The sequence below is a fragment of the Triticum urartu genome, chromosome 2A (genome assembly GCF_056163025.1).
Source record: "Triticum urartu cultivar PI428250 chromosome 2A, HENAU_Tu73, whole genome shotgun sequence".
In the NCBI taxonomy this organism is placed as follows: domain Eukaryota; kingdom Viridiplantae; phylum Streptophyta; class Magnoliopsida; order Poales; family Poaceae; genus Triticum; species Triticum urartu.
The window spans coordinates 705000197-705021919 of record NC_141874.1 but is presented as its reverse complement, the minus strand read 5'-3'; the positions used below and the strand labels follow the sequence as shown (position 1 = coordinate 705021919).

The 21723-nt window shown below is 44.8% G+C and overlaps 1 protein-coding gene across 1 annotated transcript; it reads right to left on the bottom strand.

The window, feature by feature from the left end:
* Positions 1 to 7278: 7278 nt before the first annotated feature.
* Positions 7279 to 8830, bottom strand: LOC125539894 (transcription factor WRKY45-1). The gene is made up of 3 exons (XM_048703430.2): positions 8433 to 8830; positions 8208 to 8312; positions 7279 to 8044 (listed from the first exon to the last, which is right to left on the bottom strand). The coding sequence occupies exons 1-3, from the start codon at positions 8708 to 8710 to the stop codon at positions 7543 to 7545; spliced, it is 885 nt and encodes a 294-aa protein (XP_048559387.2). The 5' UTR covers positions 8711 to 8830; the 3' UTR covers positions 7279 to 7542.
* Positions 8831 to 21723: the final 12893 nt, after the last annotated feature.

The window sequence follows — 21723 nt, the reverse complement described above, 5'->3', positions numbered from 1 at the left end:
GCTGAAAGGACATGTTTTCTCGATGTCCCCCTGAGTGAATCTTTGTGGCAGCACGACAGGGCAGATTGAGACCACCTAGGAGAGAGGTGGGCCTGGTCCCTAGTCGGTGTCCGCGGTTATTTCTTAATAACACGCCTAACGAGTTTGAATATTTGACCTGAGTTGGTCGTTGACCTATACACACGAACTGCCAAGCGGGAATAATTATGGGCACTCGTCATCGCATGTATCAGCCGAAGCTCTCCAGTCCTCAGCGAATGAGCGGTGCACGCCCGGTTGGACGGGAACCACCTGCACTTGTATTAGGGGGTGGGTCTGTTCCGGGCCGCCCACGCAACGTGTAGGAGACCCAACACCCCTGCGCTCAGGATGTAGACCGACGTGTTAGCCTCTCTGTTGAGCTTAGGTAGGGCTACGACGTGTTTATCTTCCGAGGCCGAGCATGACCCTGGAAAGTTGTCCAGCCAGAGTGATCGAGCGTGTTGGGTAATGTGGTGCACCCCTGCGGGGAAGTAATCTATTCGAATAGTCGTGTCCATGGTAAAAGGACAACTTGAAGTTGTATTCCGACCTCTTACAACTAAAACCAGATACTTAATAAAACACACCCAAACAAGTGACAGATACACCCGATGATTGGTCTCTCACAGGGTAACGAGGAGAGGATCCCCTGGTAGGATTATGTTATATGATGTTACTTATTATCATACCATCTACTCTCTTCTACTGGAGCTGCCAGAAGCATAGTCTTCGATAGGACTAACTTCTCCCCCTTATTTTGGCATTCTGTAGTTTAGTCCACAGATACTACCCCTTTTATTGATACCAATGCATATGTAGTGTAGCTCTGATGTAAGTCTTGTGAGTACTTTGGATGAGTACTCACGGTTGCTTTGCTACCTCTTTTCCCTCTATACCGATTGTCGCGATCAGTTAACCGAGCCTCGGAGCCAGCTGCCACCGCCGACGACTTCTACTACTACCCCGACGGTGCCTACTACTAAGTGGAGGTCGCCGACGACTAGTAGTAGTAGGAGGCTCCCAGGCAGGAGGCCTTTCCTTTTCAAACGTTGCTACTTTTGTGCTAGCCTTCTTAATGAAAACTTGCTTAACTTATGTCTGTACTCAGATATGGTTGCTTACGCTGACTCATTTTTCGAGCTTATGTATTCGAGCCCTCAAGGCCCTTGGCTTGTAATATAAAGCTTGTATGACTTTAATTTGTGTCTACAGTTGTGTTGTGATATCATTCGTGAGTCCTTGATCTTGATCGCACACATTTGCGTGTATAATTAGTGTACGATTGAATCGGGGGCGTCACATATTGCCTTCTAAGTCAAACGCACAAGAAAAGGAATAAAACTGGCTCTGTATAACTCATTGATGCATGATACAGACAAACACTATTTTGATGTAAGGCAACCGCATGATAGGAGGATGGAATATTTACGGAAAAAAGGACAACATTTCATATTCACACCTATATAGTGGCAGTGGATGCCCGACCCATTCTTTCCTTGAGGCAAGGTAGCCTTATCGCTATAGTTGGCATCCGACTCAGAGGTAGTTGGTTTAACCACTTGCAACGGATTGGTAGAAAGTTTGAGACCATCAAGGAAATTTTTAAACAAGGATTTTACCTCAATCGTCACAGAGGATTTAAGTGAAGCAATAGCTTCAGTTAACTCCTCTCATGTGATCGTGGCCACTGCATCAGCCACGGGTAAATCATCCGCCCTTGGCCCGTTGTCAACTGATACGTCTCCAATGTATCTATTAGTTTTTATTGTTCCATGCTATTATATTACCTGTTTTGGATGTTTTATATGCATTAATATATTATTTTTTGGACTAACTTATTAACCCAGAGCCTAGTGGCAGTTTCTATTTTTTCCTTGCTTTTGAGTTTTGCAGAAAAGGAATATCAAACGGAGTCCAAACGGAATAAAACTTCCGTGATGATTTTTCTTGAACCAGAAGACATCCACGGAACTTGGAGGTGAAGTCAGAAGAGTCCCGAGGGATCCACAAGCCCTCAAGGCACGCCCTAGGGGGCGCCCCGTGGCTTGTGAGCCCCTCGGGAGTCCACCGACCTCCCTCTCAGCTCTATAAATTCACAAATATTCCCAAACGACCAGAAGCGTCCAAAAAAACCTTTTCCGCTGCCGTAATATTCTATACCCGTGAGATCCCATCTTGGGACCTTTTCCGGCACCCTGCCAGAGGGGGATTCAATCATGGAGGGCTTCTACATTGATACGTCTCCAACGTATCTATAATTTTTGATTGCTCCATGCTATATTATCTACTGTTTTGGACATTATTGGGCTTTATTATCCACTTTTATATTATTTTTGGGACTAACCTACTAACCGGAGGCCTAGCCCAGAATTGTTGTTTTTTTGCCTATTTTAGGGTTTCGAAGAAAAGGAATATCAAACGGAGTCCAAACGAAATGAAACCTTCGGGGACGTGATTTTCTCACCGAACATGATACAGAGGACTTGGACCATACGTCAAGAAACAAAGGAGGAGGCCACGAGGTAGGGGGGCGTGCCTACCCTCCCAGGCGCGCCCTCCACCCTCGTGGGCACCCTGTTTCTCCACCGACGTACTCCTTCCTCCTATATATACCTACATACCCCCAAACGATCAGATACAGAGCCAAAACCCTAATTCCACCGCCACAGCTTTCTGTATCCACGAGATCCCATCTTGGGGCCTGTTCCGGAGCTCCACCGGAGGGGGCATCGATCACGGAAGGCTTCTACATCATCACCATAGCCCCTCCGATGAAGTGTGAGTAGTTTACCTCAGACCTACGGGTCCATAGTTATTAGCTAGATGGCTTCTTCTCTCTTTTTGGATCTCAATACAATGTTCTCCCCCTCTCTTGTGGAGAACTATTCGATGTAATCTTCTTTTTGTGGTGTGTTTGTTGAGACGATGAATTGTGGGTTTATGATCAAGTCTATCTATGAACAATATTTGAATCTTCTCTGAATTCTTTTATGTATGATTGGTTATCTTTGCAAGTCTCTTCGAATTATCAGTTTGGTTTGGCCTACTAGATTGATCTTTCTTGCAATGGGAGAAGTGCTTAGCTTTGGGTTCAATCTTGCGGTGTCCTTTCCCAGCGACAGTAGGGGCAGCAAGGCACGTATTGTATTGTTGCCATCGAGGATAACAAGATGGGGGTTTTCATCATATTGCATGAGTTTATCCCTCTACATCATGTCATCTTGCTTAAGGCGTTACTCTGTTTTCATGAACTTAATACTCTAGATGCATGTTGGATAGCGGTCGGTGAGTGGAGTAATAGTAGTAGATGTAGGCAGGAGTCGGTCTACTTGTCTCGGACGTGATGCCTATATACATGATCATACCTAGATATTCTCATAACTATGCTCAATTCTGTCAATTTCTCAACAGTAATTCGTTCACCCACTGTAGAATACTTATGCCCTAGAGAGAAGTCACTAGTGAAACCTATGGCCCCCGGGTCTATCTTCATCATATTAATCTTCCAATACTTAGTTATTTCCTTTGCTTTTATTTTACTTTGCATCTCTATCATAAAAATATCAAAAAGATTATCTTATCATATCTATCAAATTTCACTCTCGTAAGTGGCCGTGTAGGGATTGACAACCCCTTATCGCATTGGTTGCGAGGATTTATTTGTTTTGTGCAGGTACGAGGGACTCACACGTAGCCTCCTACTGGATTGATACCTTGGTTCTCAAAAACTGAGGGAAATACTTACGCTACTTTACTGCATCATCCCTTCCTCTTCGGGGAAAACCAACGCAGTGCTCAAGAGGTAGCATACATCACCTCTATTGCCCTTCCGATGAAGCGTGAGTAGGTTACCATAGACCTATGGGTCCATAGCAAGTAGCTAGATGGCTTCTTCTCTCTCTTTGATCCTCAATACCATGTTCTCCTTGATGTTCTCATAGATATATTCGATGTAATCTTCCTTTGCGGTGTGTTTGTCGAGATCCGATGAATTGTGGATTTATGATCATCTTATGTATGAATATTATTTGAATCTTCTCTGAATTATTATATGCATGATTTGATATCTTTGTATTTCTCTTCAAATTATCGGTTTGGTTTAGCCAACTAGATTGGTTTTTCTTGCAAAGGGAGAGGTGCTTAGTTTTGGGTTCAATCTTGCAGTGTCCTCACGCAGTGACGAAGTAGGGGTAGCGAGGCATGTATTTGTATTGTTGTCATCAAGGGTAAAAAGATGGGGTTTTCATCATATTTCTTGAGTTTATCCCTCTACATCATGTCATGTTGATTAAGGCGTTACTCCGTTCTTATGAACTTAATACTCTAGATGCTTGCTGGATAGTGGTCGATGTGTGGAGTAATAGTAGTAGATGCAGGCAGGAGTTGGTCTACTTGACACGGACGTGATCCCTGTATTCATAATCATTGCCTTTGATATCGTCATAACTTTGCGCTTTTCTATCAATTGTTCGACAGTAATTTGTTCATCCATCGTATTATTTGCCTTCAAGAGAGAAGCCTCTAGTGAAACCTATGGCCCCGGGTCTATTCTCCATTATATATTTCCAGATCTATAAACCAAAAAACCCCAAAATATCTCGCTGCAATTTATTTCCTTTTATTTTGTTCTACCTTTTAGTAATCTTTTATATCTATCTCTATCAGATCTCACCTTTGCAAGTGACCTTGAAGGGATTGACAACCCCTTTATCGCGTTGGGCACAAGTGTTTGATTGTTTGTGCAGGTGCATTGATTGGGGACTTGCTTGTATCTCCTACTGGATTGATACCTTGGTTCTTAACTGAGGGATATACTTATGTCTACTTTGCTGCATCACCCTTTTCTCTTCAAGAAAAAAACCAACGCAAGCTCAAGAAGTAGCATCAACCATACTCTTTAGGGGGAGGGGGGTGAATAGACAACTACCAATTTTTAGCTTTTCTTAACAAATTAGGTTTAGCAACAAATAGGTTGTCTAAATATGCAACTAGGTGAAAAACCTATATGATGCTACAACACAACAATAGCTTGCACAAAGTAAAGGTAAGAAATAACCACAAGTGGAGTCGGTGAATACGAGGATGTGTTACCGATGTTCCTTCCCTTTAGGGGGAATTACGTCTCTGTTGGAGCGCTATGGAGGCACAATGCTCCTCAAGAAGTCACTAGGGCCACCGTATTCTCCTCACGCCCTCCCACAATGCAAGATGATGTGACTCCACTAGTGGTGCCCTTAAAGGCAACAACTGAACCTTTACAAACAAGGTTTGGACTCTCTCCGCAAATTAATTGGAGGCTTCCAATACCACCACGAAGCTTCACCACAATGAAATGTGGCTCCGAGGTGATCTCTTTCATCTAGGGTGCCCAAACACCCAAGAATAACAAAATCCACACAAGAAAGTAGGGGGGTCAAATTTCCTTTGATGAAAGTGTAGATCTAGATCTCCTCCTTCTATCCCTAGCACATCAATAGGTTTGAGTGGCTAGAGAGAGAGATTGCGCAAGAAAACTTGAAGGGCATTAATGGAGGAGAGAGAGAGGCAAGAAGTAAAATGGTAGGTCGAAGAACCACCTACTTATATAGTGGCCCCAAAACGAACCATTACAATAGTTTTTAAACTGCAGCAGTACAACCGCTTCAACCACCGGTACAACCGGGATTTGTGGGATACCCTGTAGAAGTGCAATTGTTACAACTAGTGGAAGCACTGGTAGTACTGGTTGCCCAGAGTCACTCGAGAACTACCGATCCACAACCGCCCAACAACCGCTTCGCAACAGAAGGGTGTCACCCCCATAGCGGTGGTTTGGGCGGTGCTTGCACTGGTGCAACCGCCTGGCCCAAGTACTGGTGGTGGCTAAGGTCGGGGCGGTACGTACAATCGCTGTCGACCATCGGTAGTACCGGTTCGCGGGAGCCATCCGCCCAACTACCGCCCCATAACATAAGGTTTTCCGGTGGTAGGGCGGTACTGGGCCGGTACAACCGCCTGATAACAATCCTAAGGTTTGCCAAGCATCAGGCGATACAACCACCCGGAGGCAGCTGTACAACCGCTTTCCAAACACCTGAGGACTACAAAACCCTAGTGTATCACCCCTAGGGTGGTGGTTGTGCCGGAAGTACTTGGCAAGCGGTACAACCACTTGGCGCAAAAACCCCTGCCACAGATAGGATTTGAGGGCCTCTCTCCTCGAATTGAAGGATATATAGTGGGTGCAATAGAATGTGTACGTGCATTGATTCACCCAATACCTTCCGATGTGGGTTCCCTCTTAATAGTACGGGTTTCCTACGACCAAAGAAATAAACACGCCGGCAACTCCATCTTCAATCTTTTCCATTCAGAGGGAATGCCTAACCGTCTTGCGCCGAACAAATCATACCTCATTAACTATGGCACACGATTAGTCCGCAAAATGTGTTGTCATCATCACCAAAACACTAAGGCGTGAAATGCCCTAACAACATCCTTATTCAGGATCAAGTAGTCATCGTAGGCCCAGACGCCATTGTAGAGGCAATCAAACAAACTTTTGCGCATCCGAAAGCATCAGTGCGAATTGTCCCGTGAATAGGGCATCAGGGGCAAGCCGTGCATCATCGTTAAATCCCCTCGTGCCAAGTACCGATTCAGCACTCAATGACCCTTGATCGATGCCTTGAAATTGAGAACATGCTCTTTCGCACGCTCCGCGTCTGCAAAGACCGCCTGCATAATACTCCATGTATAAACCCATTGCTTCAAAGAAGGGAGAAAAACTGTCACAAATTTAGCACGTGCATTTCACGAAAAACTTGTCGGGTGTGGTGACCCCACGGACGACATCCGCGGGGAGGATAGTACCTGCGAGGCGGACAAACCAGAGATGTGGAACAATGGCGTAGGCAAAGCGACTTGGCGACCGGCTGGAGCGGCGGAGGTCCAGCGAGGGCTTCATAGGCGGCCAAGTGTTACAGCTGCGGCGGCGCCAGAAAGAAGGCGGATGCAGAGAAGGAGGGAAAATACGGGTGTGATTTTGGGTGGGCCGAGGGTGTCGTCGGTGTTCTATGTGGTGAAGGTCGGGACTCCTACAAAGCCCCTTGATTTGCCTCCGGTTTGCGGTACCGATGTGGGACAATATTGGGTGGCAAAGTGCGTCCCGGGTGCGAACAACTCAGTTTGAACGTTTGCGGAGCATTTGAGAGTCTATTTTGGAGGATGCCCTAACCGAGTAGGCTATGTAACTTTTTACACAAGTGGTACATAATATACTGAAAGTTTGTGTTCACTTCTCAGCCACTTGGAGAATCAAAAGTCTCGGCTCAGCTAAAAGGCTAACATAATCCACGTACACATGGGACGGATGGATGAGTAACAAAGATGCAACTTCTAAGTGACACTCTGCAGAAAAGAAATGTACAAACTAAACCTACTACGCGCAATCGGGAAGATCGACCATTATTTGCATATATATATATATATATATACGCGTCGAGTCGATCGGTCGATCCTCCCAATCCACAGCTCCACCGATCAATGGTCGAGATCGTACGACAGGATGTCCTCGAGATACGGGTAACCATCAAAGAGCACTCCAAAGGCACCGGCACCACCGTACTGCAGGGTGGACGTGACGTCGCCCTGGTCAGGCCAAGCCGCCGCCGCCGCCGCGCCGCCGTACAGGGCAGAGCTCCCGGGCGTGCGGCTGCTCAGCACCTCCTCCAGGTCGCCGCCCTCAAGCTTCAGGCCAGGCAGCAGCAGGCCGGACCCCGTCGCAGCGTCCTCGCCGACCAGGTTGCTGTTCGTTGTGGTGGTGCTGGTGGTGGTGCCATGAGCAGCGGCCGGCGCGAAGCTGATGAGGTGGCAGCCGGCTGCGGTGCCGGGAGCATGCGGCGCCACGGCGGCGGCGGGGTCCCGGCAGGTGTGCGCGCCGATGTAGGTGACCCTGAACGTGTCCGGGTCGTCGTCGCAGCGCTGGGCCTGCCGCCGCGCCATGCACTGCTGGTCGTACTTGTGCGTGCACCGGAAGTAGGCCCTGTGGACAAGGAGAACAAAACACATCCAAGGCGCTTGTCAGTTCACGGAGGCCCATCGAGGGGTTAATTACAGGCAGCGCTGGTTGTTGCACAGCACTATTGGCAACACACTTTGTGTTTTTTTAGCGGTTTATTGGTAATGATTGGAGGGCAGAAACGTACTTTGAGTGCTTGGAGTTCTGTATCTCCTTCTGCCCGTACTTGCGCCATGTCTGCCCGTCCTCCAAGCTCCTCATGTTCTTGGTCACGACGGACGAATCCTGGGTCCTGCAACGCCCAAGAAAGAAGAGATTTTACAAACATATTCCAGTCCATTATCACGGTGCCAACAAAATACCAGTCTATAACTAATAACATATCAAGAATCATGAGGTCGAGCCGCCTCACCTTGTCCGACAGGCCTTGCGCGGTCCTCCGCCGGCGGCGGGCTTCCTCTTCCCGCCGCTGCTTGCGCCGTCGGTGACCTCGCTCTCGCTGGCGCTGGCGCTGGCAGCGGCCGCGGCCGCGGCCTTGGCGGCGTGGATGGCGCGGGAGAAGGTGTGGAGGATCTGGTCCATGATGTGGCCGGCCTTGGGGGAGTCCCGGAGGAGGCCCTGCAGCTGCGTCGCGAACTGCTGCCCCTTGGCCAGGTCATCCATCACCTGCTCGTACGGCGCCATGGACATCTCGTGAACTCGAACACTCTCCTGCTCTAGCTACCGTCTACTACCAGTGATCTGGATTCTGGAGCAGCAAGGCAAGGGCGGGGGGCAGCTTGAGGAAGGTAGGTGGAAGGATCGTATATATCATGGCGGGCGATTGGCCAGATGCACGCATGTGGGAGAAACGAGCTTCCTTGGTGTGGAGGTATTGTCCAAGGGGGAAGCACCCCGGAAGTTGCCGCCGCGGGTGACGAGTGCGGGTCGTCAGGGGATGACGAGGGCGGGGGTGATGCGGGTGGCGGGGGTGCGTGCCGCGTCATTGTTGGAAATATTTCACCGCGCTCTGAGGATCTGAAGATCGCCTGTGTTCTGTATGCATCGGGCTGTCGTATGAGATTCAGTCATCGACGTACCAGCTAGCTCCACGTCACCCTGCATCAACGGCACACCTGATCCATGGTGACATGAAGTTATTACTATTTTTTATCTTAAAATCAACCAAACATAGACAGTTATATATAGACTAGCAAAAGAGCCCATGCGTTGCAACGGGAGAGAAATATAACACACTCTCTTAACTCAACAATCATCACTCAAGACCACAATAGATCCATCTCCTTTATTTCTGTGAGGCATCATATTTGTGTTGCCGCTTATCCTCCTTCTCACCTTCGCCGGCGATGGCCTCGGTGTTCACACAAAACAATAAAAAAAACGTGTGTTGAATATGGTTAATCCTAAGGCGTCTCTCTCTCCCTCTCCCTCTCCCTCCCCCCCTCTCTCTCTCTCACTCACTCCCGCGATGAGAAATCTGTTGTTTTCCCCTGCGACATTTTTCAGAGGTATTCATGTGTAGTTATTGATGTTTTCTTTTTCCTATATGGTTATAGTGGGGTGTTTATTTGCAATCTGGATCGCCGCCGGTATGAAAAAAATGAATCTTGCGCTACAAATTATAAGTTTGCTTACATAAAAATATTTTAAAAATATTTAACAGGTAAAATTAACATTATATTTAGATTCCACACATTTTTCTAATAAAATTTCATATATAATATGTTAAAATCGAAGTTATGGTTTAAAAGATACAGATAATTTAGAAATCATTTGGTTTGACTCAAATATATTCCAAAATAATATTTAAAAATACTTAACAGGTAAAAATAATCTCATATTCATATTCTACATATTTTCTAATCAAATTTCATATATAACATGTTCAAATCGGAGTTATGGTTTAAAAGATATGGTTGATTTTAAAAAGCATTTGTTTGACTTAAATATGATCCACGGATGAATTACCTAAAACATCAGGGGGTTTTCAAAAAATGTAAAATAACGGTTCGGGTGTGACTTAAATCCGGACGGTGGGTTGATTTCAAGAAAATACAGGGACTTTTGTGTAAAATACGAAAATAACGATTCGTTTTAACTTAAAACAGGACTGCGGGTTGAATTCTCTGGAATAGAGGGACTTTTCTGAAAAATGCCATGAGGGACAAAAGAAACCCAATTTGCTTTATTATTATTAGGTAAAGATAGTTATACACTGAAAGAGCGATTGAAAGATTAATAAACGGGCTAAAAGAAGAAGAAAACACATTTCTTTATTGGAAAAAGGAAGTGATATATGAAATCATATTATTAAAGCAAGTAGATATCAAGTACGTAGTTTGGTACAATCTCGCAAAACAACCTGAAATAAAAATCGTCATAATCAACAAAAATAAGATAAGATGACTAAACACATATCTTATTGTTGGATCGCCATCCAAACCGGTTGTAAGTATCCCATGATAACGTCTTCGAGCGGTAGCACCCATAATCCATATGTTGATTGGCTTCCACATGGTGGAATGACGACCACATACGGATCCAACCAGTTGTCCGGTAGATGACCTGCAAAAGATTTGTGATGGTCTATCTGTTAAAAATTACATCATTTCGACGGTTTCATGTAGCCCAAATTAATGCACGCACTCTGACTTGAATATGCACTGCTATTTTAGACTCTACCATATATAGTCATGTTCCAAATAACGTGGCAATGCTATTATGAGGGCTAACATTAGAGGCCACATGTAATGTACGCCATAGTGACTTGACTAGTGAGCATTCGAGAAAAAGATGTTGGACAGTCTCATCTTGATCACGGAAACAACATGTTTACTACCCTCCCAACTGCATTTTACCAAGTTGTCCTTAGACAACATCACTTCATTGTGAACATGCCACATAGATACATTTATTCTTAAAGGCACCTTAATTTTCCAAATACGAAGTGCCTTTGGGATTAGAGCAGAGTTTCTCAAACCTAAAAACATAGATTTCACTAAGAAAACCCCTGGCACCGAGAGTTTCCAATGTAGTGAATCTAGCTCATCAGAAAGGTTAACCTCCATTAATCTGCGCACAAGATGTAGCCATCTATCCCATCTCTCCCACACTAGTGATCTCCGGAACTAAATGTTTAAGGGAACCGATCCTAGTATTGTATTTACGAAAGCGTATTTACATTGTACAATGTTGTAAAGGGTTGGGTATTTTATGGCTAATGTCGTATTCATTATCGATGTATGTTCCCAAAGTCTAGTAGTGTTACCGTTCCCTACAATGAATTTGGTCCTAGTGAAAAAAGGCCACCTTTGTCCGCATCAGCCCCTTCGAGGAAGGTGCATCATTCGGATGCGCCGTAACCCATGTTAAGGTCTTGGACTGCAAGTACTTGTTACGTAATAACTATACCCACACACCCTCCTCCTCAACAGATAGCATGTATAGCCATTTACTGAGTAAGCACATATTCTTTACCTCAAGGTTTTCAATCCCTAAACTCCCTTGGTCCTTCCTCCTATAAATTATATCCCACTTGGCCAACATGTACTTGGCTTTATTCTCACTGCTTTGCCAGAAAAAACGTGATCGATAGATTTCCAACCTTTTCTGTACCCCCACATGTACTTCAAAGAAACACAATAGGAACATCGGCATACTTGTAAGTACGGAATTTATCAGAATCAGTCGACCCCCAAAGACATAATCTTGCCCTTCCAGCAGCTCAGATTCTTCTCAAATTGATCCTCTATGCACTTCCATTCTTCGTTGGTTAATTTTCGGTGATGAATTGTGATACCCAGATAACTAAAAGGTAGAGATCCCAACTCACACCCAAACAACCGTCTACAGTTTTCCTGTTCTTCCTGGGCGCACCCAAAAAACAACATTTCACTCTTGTTGAAATTGATTTTCAAACCAAATAGTTATTCAAAAAATACAAAACCAGCTTCATATTTCTAGCCTTTGCCAAATCATGGTCCATGAAATTAATTGTATCACCTGCGTATTGTAGTCTGGACACCCCGCTATCAACGAGCTGAGGTATGAGCCCACTGAGGGAGTCCTGGATTAAGGGGTCCTCGGGCGTTCGGCCTGTTGGACATGGGCCGGACTGATGGGCCGTGAAGATACAAGACAGAAGACTCTCTCTCGTGTCCGGATGGGACTCTCCTTGGCGTGTATGGCAATCCTGGCGTTTGGATATGAAGATTCCTTTCTTTGTAACCGACTTTGTACAACCCTAGTCCCCTCCAGTGTCTATATAAACTGGAGGGTTTAGTCCGTAGAAGCAATCATAATCATATAGGCTAGACTTTTAGGGTTTTAGCCACAACGATCTCGTGGTAGATCAACTCTTGTAATCCTCATATTCATCAATATCAATCAAGCATGACGTAGGGTATTACCTCCATCAAGAGGGCCTAAACCTGGGTAAAACATTGTGTCCCCTGCCTCCTGTTACCATCGACCTTATACGCATAGTTCGGGACCCCCTACCCGAGATCCGCCGGTTTTGACACCGACACCCACCCGCTTGACCGTCCTCTTTGGCTAATCCAATGAGAACCGCCAACATATCTGCAACTATATTGAATAGGATAGCAGACATCAGATCCCCATGTCTTAGTCCCTTTTGCGTCTGAAAATAATGACTTGTATCATCATTTTACCTTGATCCCTATGCCGCCTCCAGAATATGTCGTCCCAAGTCCCAACATGAAAACCACCACACTATGTGCAATACGTGTGAGGTGAGTTGTACCAACTTTTGTAAAGATCGTGAAGCTCACATTAAGCAGACATATCAGTATGAACTACTCAATACAAACTGACGCCTCCTTCTTTGGCAACAACGTAATTGTTCCAAAGCTGAGGTGCTCCAGAAAATTGACTTGCCCTAAATAATTTTTCAGGCGACTTATGGAGTCCTTTCTTTTTGCGAATAGACTTATGGCCAGTCCCATCTAAGATAACCATCAGCGCTGATAATTATGAAGTTAATAATCTTGTTCTCATTTTCATGTAGTGAATATATATGGGGTTAAATTAAAAGAAAACATATACTCCCTCATTTCCGGTTTATAGGGCTCAAATCTGAAATCTCATCAACCAAGGCATGTGGTGAGTGGAGGAATGTATCTCGCACTTTACAAAACTACCGACACTAAATTGATGCATTAATTGAGATTAATTGCAGTGCATGCATGCTTGGCTACTAGATGATTAGTAGCATTACATGCATTGGCGGGTTCCTTTTTAATTTTTGCATGCAAATATTTAATGTGCCTTGGAATCTCAAAAGGAGATGGAGATGAGTCCTTTAAATTGGAAAAATGAAAAAATTGCGATAAATATAAACTGGAAAGGAGGGAGTAGCCATTACTTTAGTAAATTTTAACTAGGAAAACACACTCTAAAGTTGGAGTTAGCACCCCCGCATGAAATGCGTGAACTACTATAGGATAAAGGCATCTCCGTTCAATCTCCAAAGCATAACTTTATAAACACGAACCCTAAAACTTACTACTAAAAAAACTTGGGTTGAGAAACTACATCCTAACTAATCCCAAAAACTTAGTGGCTTAAAACTTTTCCTTTGCTATTCACACTTCCTTTACATAAAATAACTTTCGTAAGATTTTATTACAAAAGAAAATTGTCCATCTCATTGAATAGCTTATGTGTGTCCTCTGTCAAATATCTCGATGGTTGCAGGGATTCTCCATGAATGCCACAACGGCTGCATGAGGAGAAGAGGTGTCAGACCCCATTTTCTGGCCTCACCAACACTCGAGGACGTGACTCGACTCTAGAGGCGGCAATGGTCAAGGCCTATGGGGAGGTGCGTGATAACCCACAAGTATAGGGGATCAATTGTAGCCTCTTTTGATAAGTAAGAGTGCCAAACCCAACGAGGAGCTAAAGGTAGAACAAACATTCCCTCAAGTTCTATCGACCACCGATATAACTCTACGCACGCTTAACGTTCGCCTTACCTAGAACAAGTATGAAACTAGAAGTACTTTGTAGGTGTTGTAGGCTAGGTTTGCAAGATAATAAAGAGCATGTAAATAAAAGCCAGGGGCTGTTTAGATAAAGACACAACTAAATTAATTTTAGTAGAGAGCTTTTTTCACGAGAAACTTATTTGTCCCTCGACAATCGATAACTAGACCGGTAATCATTATTGCAATTTTAATTGAGGGAGAGGCACAAGCTAACATACTTTCTCTTCTTGGATCATATGCACTTATGATTGGAACTCTAGCAAGCATCCGCAACTACTAAAGATCATTAAGGTAAAACGCAACCATAGCATTATAAGGCACCAAGTCCTCTTTACTCCCAAAACAACCTACTTATTCGGGTATGTGCTTCTGTCACTCACGCCACCCACCATAAGCAAATCATGAACATATTGCAAACCCTACAGCGGGGATCCCTCATGCTTGGGTGACACGGGGAGCACCATAGGACAGCACCAATAATAAAACATGCAACTCCAACCAATCACGATCATCAATTAACCCATAGGACAAAACAGATCTACTCAAACATCATAGGATAGCCATACATCATTGGGAAATAATATATAGAGTTGAGCACCATGTTTAAGTAGAGATTATAGCAGGTAAAAGAGGGCTTACACTGCTGCATAGAGGGGGGAAGAGTTGGTGATGACGACGGTGAACACTACAAAAAAAATACACTTCCGTGATGATACGTGTTTGTCACAGTAGGTCGCGTTTTCTGTCATGCATGTACATCCATGACGATTTTATGACAGAATCAAGATAGTCATACCTGTGCTGTCGTAGAAGTGTTCCATGACATTACCAAAATTATCATCACGGAAGTGTCCACTTCCATGACAATAAATCGCGCGTCACAGAAGTGCTTTCGTCAAGGGTGACCGACACGTGGCATCCACCGTAACGGAACACCGTTAAGCTATCGAGTCAGGTTTTGGATCCGATAACCCGTTAACAACCCCGACCAATGGGGATTTTCCACGTGTAAAATCATCATTGGCTGGAGGAAACACGTGTCGGCTCATCGCTGGGACAGATGTCATCCACTCATTGGACAGAAGGCGCCTATGATACGTCGACACGTGGCACGGCCCAACAAAGGCCCATTCCTGTGAAAAGGCCGGCCCGTTTGACTTGGTCAAAAGGTGGCGGGCCGGCCCATGGAAAGCGTGTTAACGACCTGTTCGCATATAGCCCATTTACAGCCCACTAACCCAAGGCCCGTTACGCCCTATTCGAATTAGGCCTAGTAGCGTCATCTGGGCCATCCAATATGATTCCAGCCCGTTTTCACTTCTGGCCCATGTATGGCCCATGACGTCTTTCGGCCCATATGAGGCCCTATGTAACTCTTCGCCTATTAACGGCCCGTGGTGAAACTGGCCTATAATGAACAGTGTATCACTTTATACCCATTAACGGCCCGTGGTGAAACTGGCTCGTAAAGAACAGTGTATCACTTTATACCCATTAACGACCCGTTATTCCGTTGGGCCATTTCCAGCCCATGTTATCTTTCGGCCTTCTCAGAGCCCATATATTCTTGGGCTCATTTCCAGCATTCGTTTACTTACGGCCCATTACTGTCATTTTCTGCTTGTGGGCCAAATTCAGCCCGTGGTTATAGTCGGCCCGTTTGTGGTCCGTTAATACGTTGGGCCGTTTTCATAGCATCATCAAATACGGCCTCTTAACGATGGCCCGTTATGGTCGGCCCATGAACGGACGATTCCAACTCTAGCCCATTTATGACCAGAATGCGGTCTGTTTGGCCCATGTTTGGCCAATCGATCATACGGCCCGTATAAGGCCCATTGATGATACGACCCGTAGAAGGCCCATTGTTTCTACGGCGCGTAGAAGGCCCACTGTTTCTACGGCCCGTAGAAGGCCCACTGTTTCTACGGCCCGTAGGAGGCCCAGTGTCACTACAGTAAATATTAGCCCATGGTTATTGTGGCCTAGTTTTAGAAAATAGGTTATTGTAGCCACTAGCAAACTGCAGAAAAAGAACTGCACTGACTACAAGCAAACAAATAAACAAGACAACAAGGAAATAAATAAGCAAGCAACTTACACTAGGCTATCATGGATATTACGCATATTACATCCACTAGGCATCAAAGTTCGCCACCAGTGCAAATATAGGGAACACAGCAGCATATAAACACCGCAGCAAAACAAGTCTAGAACTGAAACCACTTCAGAAGAGCTCAAGAAACAATATCCTGGGTACCCATAATGCTGACAAGATGCTTAGCAAGCTTATTAACTTTCTCTTGTTTGCCGCTTAAGTCCTCCAGCGCTTGCTGTTGCACCAGAAAGTATGCATCTGAATTCTGCAGGGACTTCCTCAGTCCTTCGGCTTCCTGTCGCATAACATCTGATCGATGTCTTTCAACTTGAAGTTGAGACTCAAGAAGCCGAATTGATTCAGGCAACGAGTTCGAAGAGCTGGTGCCAGCAGTGGTAGCTAGTAACTCGAACACTACATGAAGACAGGACTTTGGGGTTGTCTCAGTGTCTTCAATATAGTTTTTATCAGCTTTCTTGGAGACCAACAGGGATGTCTCACTATCTTGAACCTTATCTGCATTACTTCCTTTACCATTGCATAACAGGGTACTCTTCTCCAATATTTTATCCGCGTTCTAAAAGAGAAACAAACAAACACATCTCAGGTTTACAATGTAGTATATGAAACTCATTTTGGTAAACTAGTTCAGTAGTAAGGTGGACAGGATAACAGCATGAAACAAGCATATATCTATGTAGTATGGTGATACGTCTCCAACGTATCTATGATTTTTGATTGCTCCATGCTATATTATCTACTGTTTTGGACTATATTGGGCTTTATATTCCACTTTTATATTATTTTTGGGACTAACCTATTAACCGGAGGCCCAGCCCAGAATTGCTGTTTTTTTTGCCTATTTTAGTGTTTCAAGAAATGGAATATCAAATGGAGTCCAAACGGAATAAAATCTTCGAGAACGTGATTTTCTCACCGAACGTGATCCAGGAGACTTGGACCCTACTCCAAGAAACAAAAGAAGCGGTCACGAGGGTGGGGGCGCCCCCCCCCCTAGGGAGCGCCCCCTGCCTCGTGGGCCCCTCGTTGCTCCTCCGGCATACTTCTTCCTCCTATATATAGACACGTACCCCCAAACGATCAGAAGAGGAGCCAAAAACCGAATTCCACCACTGCAACTTTCTGTATCCACGAGATCCCATCTTGGGGCCTGTTCCGGAGCTCTGCCGAAAGAGGGCCGTCATCACGGAGGGCTTCTACATCATCATAGCCTCTCCGATGAAGTGTGATTAGTTCACCTCAGACCTTCGGGTCCATAGTTAGTAGCTAGATGGCTTCTTCTCTCTCTTTGTATCTCAATACAAAGTTCTCCCCCTCTCTCGTGGAGATCTATTCGATGTAATCTTCTTTTTGCGGTGTGTTTGTTGAGACCGATGAATTGTGGGTTTATGATCAAGTCTATCTATGAATAATATTTGAATCTTCTCTGAATTATTTTATGTATGATTGCTTATCTTTGCAAGTCTCTTCGAATTATCCGTTTGGTTTGGCCAACTAGATTGGTAGTACTTGCCATGGGAGAAGTGCTTAGCTTTGGGTTCGATCTTGCGGTGTCCTTACCCAGTGACAGAAGGGGCAGCAAGGCACGTATTGTATCGTTGCCATCGAGGATAACAAGATAGGGTTTATTTCATATTGCATGAATTTATCTCTCTACATCATGTCATCTTGCTTAAAGCGTTACTCTGTTTTTAACTTAATACTCTAGATGCATGCTGGATAGCGGTGGATGAGTGGAGTAATAGTAGTAGATGCAGAATCGTTTTGATCTACTTGTCACGGACATGGTGCCTATATACATGATCATGCCTAGATATTCTCATAATTATGCACAATTGTATCAATTGCTCAACAGTAATTTGTTCACCCACCGTAGAATACTTATGCTCTTGAGAGAAGCCACTAGTGAAACCTATGGCCCCCGGGTCTATTCTCATCATATCAATCTCCATCACTTTTATATTGTTTTGCTATTTACTTTTCCTTTACTTTTTACTTTGCATATTTATATCAAAAATACCAAAAATATTCTATCTATCAGATCTCACTCTTGTCAGTGACCGTGAAGGGCTTGACAACCCCTAATCGCGTTGGTTCCGAGTAGCTATCGTTTTGTGCAGGTACGAGGGACTTGAGCGTGGCCTCCTACTGGATTGATGTAACGCCCTCGATGCGGCTATATCTCCCACATGTCGAAGCACGACTTAGAGGCATAACCGCATTGAAAGCAATGTTGCAAGTGAGGTAATCTTCACACAACCCATGTAATACATAAGGGAAAGAGATACATAGTTGGCTTACAATCGCCACTTCACACAATACATAAATAAAGCATTACATCATCCAGATACAATCAAGGTCCGACTACGGAACCAAAATAAAAGAAGAACCCCAAATGCGACAAGGCCCCCGATCGACCCCAATTGGGCTCCACTACTGATCAACTAGAACGAAAACAACACAAAGGACAAGATCTTCATCGAGCTCCTCCTGAGCTTGGTTGCGTCATCTGCATGGACTCATCGGCACCTGCAAACTGGTTTTGGAAGTAACTGTGAGCCACAGGGACTCAGCAATCTCGCACCCTCGCGATCAAGACTATTTAAGCTTATAGGTAAGCCAAGGTAAATATATATGTGGAGCTGCAGCAAGCGACTAGCATATATGGTGGCGAACATACACAAATGAGAGCGAGAGGAGAAGGCAAAGCACGGTCGATAAAAGTATGATCAAGAAGTGATCCTATAGTAACCTACGTCAAGCATAACTCCAACACCGTGTTCACTTCCCGGACTCCGCCGGAAAGAGACCATCACGGTTACCCACGCAGTTGATTCATTTTAATTAAGTTAAGGTTCAAGTTATCTACAACCGGACATTAACAAATTCCCATCTGCCCATAACCGCGGGCATGGCTTTCGAAAGTTCAAATCCCTGCAGGGGTGTCCCAACTTAGCCCATCACAAGCTCTCACGGTCAACGAAGGAATAGACCTCCTCCCGAGACCTTCCGATCAGACTCGGTATCTCGGTTCTTCAAGACATTTCGACAGGCTAAAACTATACCAGCAACACCACCCGAATGTGCCGACAAATCCCGATAGGAGCTGCACATATCTCTTTCTCAGGGCACACTCAGATTGTCCTAGGTACAGGTAAGCCAGCCCAGAGTTGCCCCTGGTGGCCACCGGCAGCTGACAGGTTGGACCAACACTCAGAGGAGCACTGGCCCGGGGGGGGGGGGGTAAAATAATGATGACCCTTGAGTCCGCGAAACCCAAGGGAAAAAGAGGCTAGGTGGCGAATGGTAAAACCAATGTTGGGCATTGCTGGAGGAGTTTTGCTCAAGGCGAACTGTCAAGGGGTTCCCATAATAGCCCAACCGCGTAAGGAACGCAAAATCCGGGAACATAACACCGATATGACGGAAACTAGGGCGGCAAGAGTGGAACAGAACACCAGGCATAAGGCCAAGTCTTCCACCCTTTACCAAGTATATAGATGCATTAATTAAATAAGATATAATGTGATATCCCAACAAGTAAACATGTTCCAACAAGGAACAACATCTCCATGTTCCAACAAGGAACAAACTTCAATCTTCACCTACAACTAACAACGCTATAAGAGGGGCTGAGCAAAGCGGTAACATAGCCAAACAACGGTTTGCTAGGACAAGGTGGGTTAGAGGCTTGGTTTAACAACATGGGAGGCATGATAAGCAAGTGGTAGGTATCGCAGCATAGGCATAACAAGAGAGCGAGCAACTAGGAAGCAAAGATAGAAGTGATTTCGAGGGTATGGTCATCTTGCCTGAAATCCCGCAAGGAAGAAGAACGAGTCCATGAAGAAGACAAACGAACGTAGACGAACGGGTCCTCACAAACGCGACGTTACCAGAACCAACCCAAAGAAGCAAACACCGGAAAAGAAGCAAACAACATAGTAAACAACCAACACATGAACATGGTATGATATGCGGGATGCGGTATGCGATGCATATGCATGATTGGACAAGGAATGCATGAACCTGGCCTCAACTTGGAAAACCAAGTGTGCCACTGGAAATATGAGATGAAATCGCTTGAAAACGATATAAAGATCACCGGAAACGGAGTTACGGTTTGGAAATGGCAAGCGATTCAAATATGACACCGGTCTGCGATTTACAGCAAGTAGCCATCTAAATGCAATGAGATGAACATGCTAGAACACTCAAACATGACAAAAAAATACATGGCAGGAATGCATTCAAGATGCTTAACAAAAGACTAGCACTGAGTATGGCCAAATCATCCAGTAACAGGTTCAAACAAGCATGGCAAAAACGCATATGGTAAACAGATCCCAGACTTAGTGAAATTAACACTTGTCTGAAATTTCAGATCAGGTAGCACTCTTCGGAGCAACAAAACTACATGCTACAGGACCTGAACATGGCAAAGTAAGACATGGCATGGAGCTACTCAAACATCTTAACAAAAGTCCCTTAGTGACCTTGAGCCAAAAGGGATCATAAAACACATTAACAAGCATGTGAACATAGCAAAAACATAATCAGTTTTCAGACTTAGTGAAAACTAACACATGCTGAAAACAGAACTCAAGTAGGCATGTTTACGAGCTCGATGCACTCACCACGGTGCAAGTCATGACAAGATAAGCATACATCTATCAAGAACACACAAAATTCAAGCTAGACATGGTAAGAACAGTAGCATAGCATGCACGGATCAACTACAACATCATCGGCAAAATTGCAAACAAGTTGACGATCTGCCCAGATTCACAAAGTAGCAAAAGTAGAGCTCGATTGACTCAAGCTAGGCTGCTCCATAATTGCAAACAAAGACATGGATGGATAGAGCACTACAAGATTAACAAAACATCCTTACTGATCATCCTCAAAAGAGGCACGGATCACTAGGAAACAACATGAACATATGGCAACATGAGATGAACAGCTCAAGGACTTAGCGGAATTGCTAAGTCCCTGAAAACAGAATTACCAAGTGCCTCACTTTGCAAGCTTGCACTAGTCACCACACACATCACAAAAATACATGGGTTGCACCTCTGGAAAGATGACAAAACCCTTAACAAAACATATGTAGAACATCAGGGCATATCATGCACACAATAATCATGGAAAAAATGACAAATATCTAAATGGAGCAGCAGATCTGACAATTATCTCAAGTAGCACTATTACAACAGCATTTCGGGCATCAAGATGAACTCAAATGAAAATGATGCAATGAGACGAAATGATGTACTCTTTGAGACGAATATTTTGATATGCTATATGCATGAATCGGAGTCACGGATGCAAAGATACGATGCTAAGAACATATGCATATGAAACTGGGAAACTCGGGGACTTAGTGGAAATTCAACCTCTCCGAGAAAGTCAACGGGATCGGACAGAGCGGGATGACGAGATCCGGGACGGGGACGTTGCGTTTGGATGGACGAGTGGGTGGATCTGATCCCACTCGGAACTCCGGCGAGTTCTTGAACTCCGGCGAGGGGCGGCCATTCCGGCGATGACCGGTGATGGGCTCCGGCGAGCAC

Bases quoted from the DNA above. Each gene is read 5' to 3' on its own strand.
- LOC125539894 (XM_048703430.2), bottom strand. From the start codon at position 8,710: ATGTCCATGGCGCCGTACGAGCAGGTGATGGATGACCTGGCCAAGGGG. The intron at 8,313-8,432 runs GTGAGGCGGCTC...TGGGCGTTGCAG, and splicing joins CGCAAGGCCTGTCGGACAAG to GACCCAGGATTCGTCCGTCG. The intron at 8,045-8,207 runs GTACGTTTCTGC...CCTTGTCCACAG, and splicing joins CAGAACTCCAAGCACTCAAA to GGCCTACTTCCGGTGCACGC.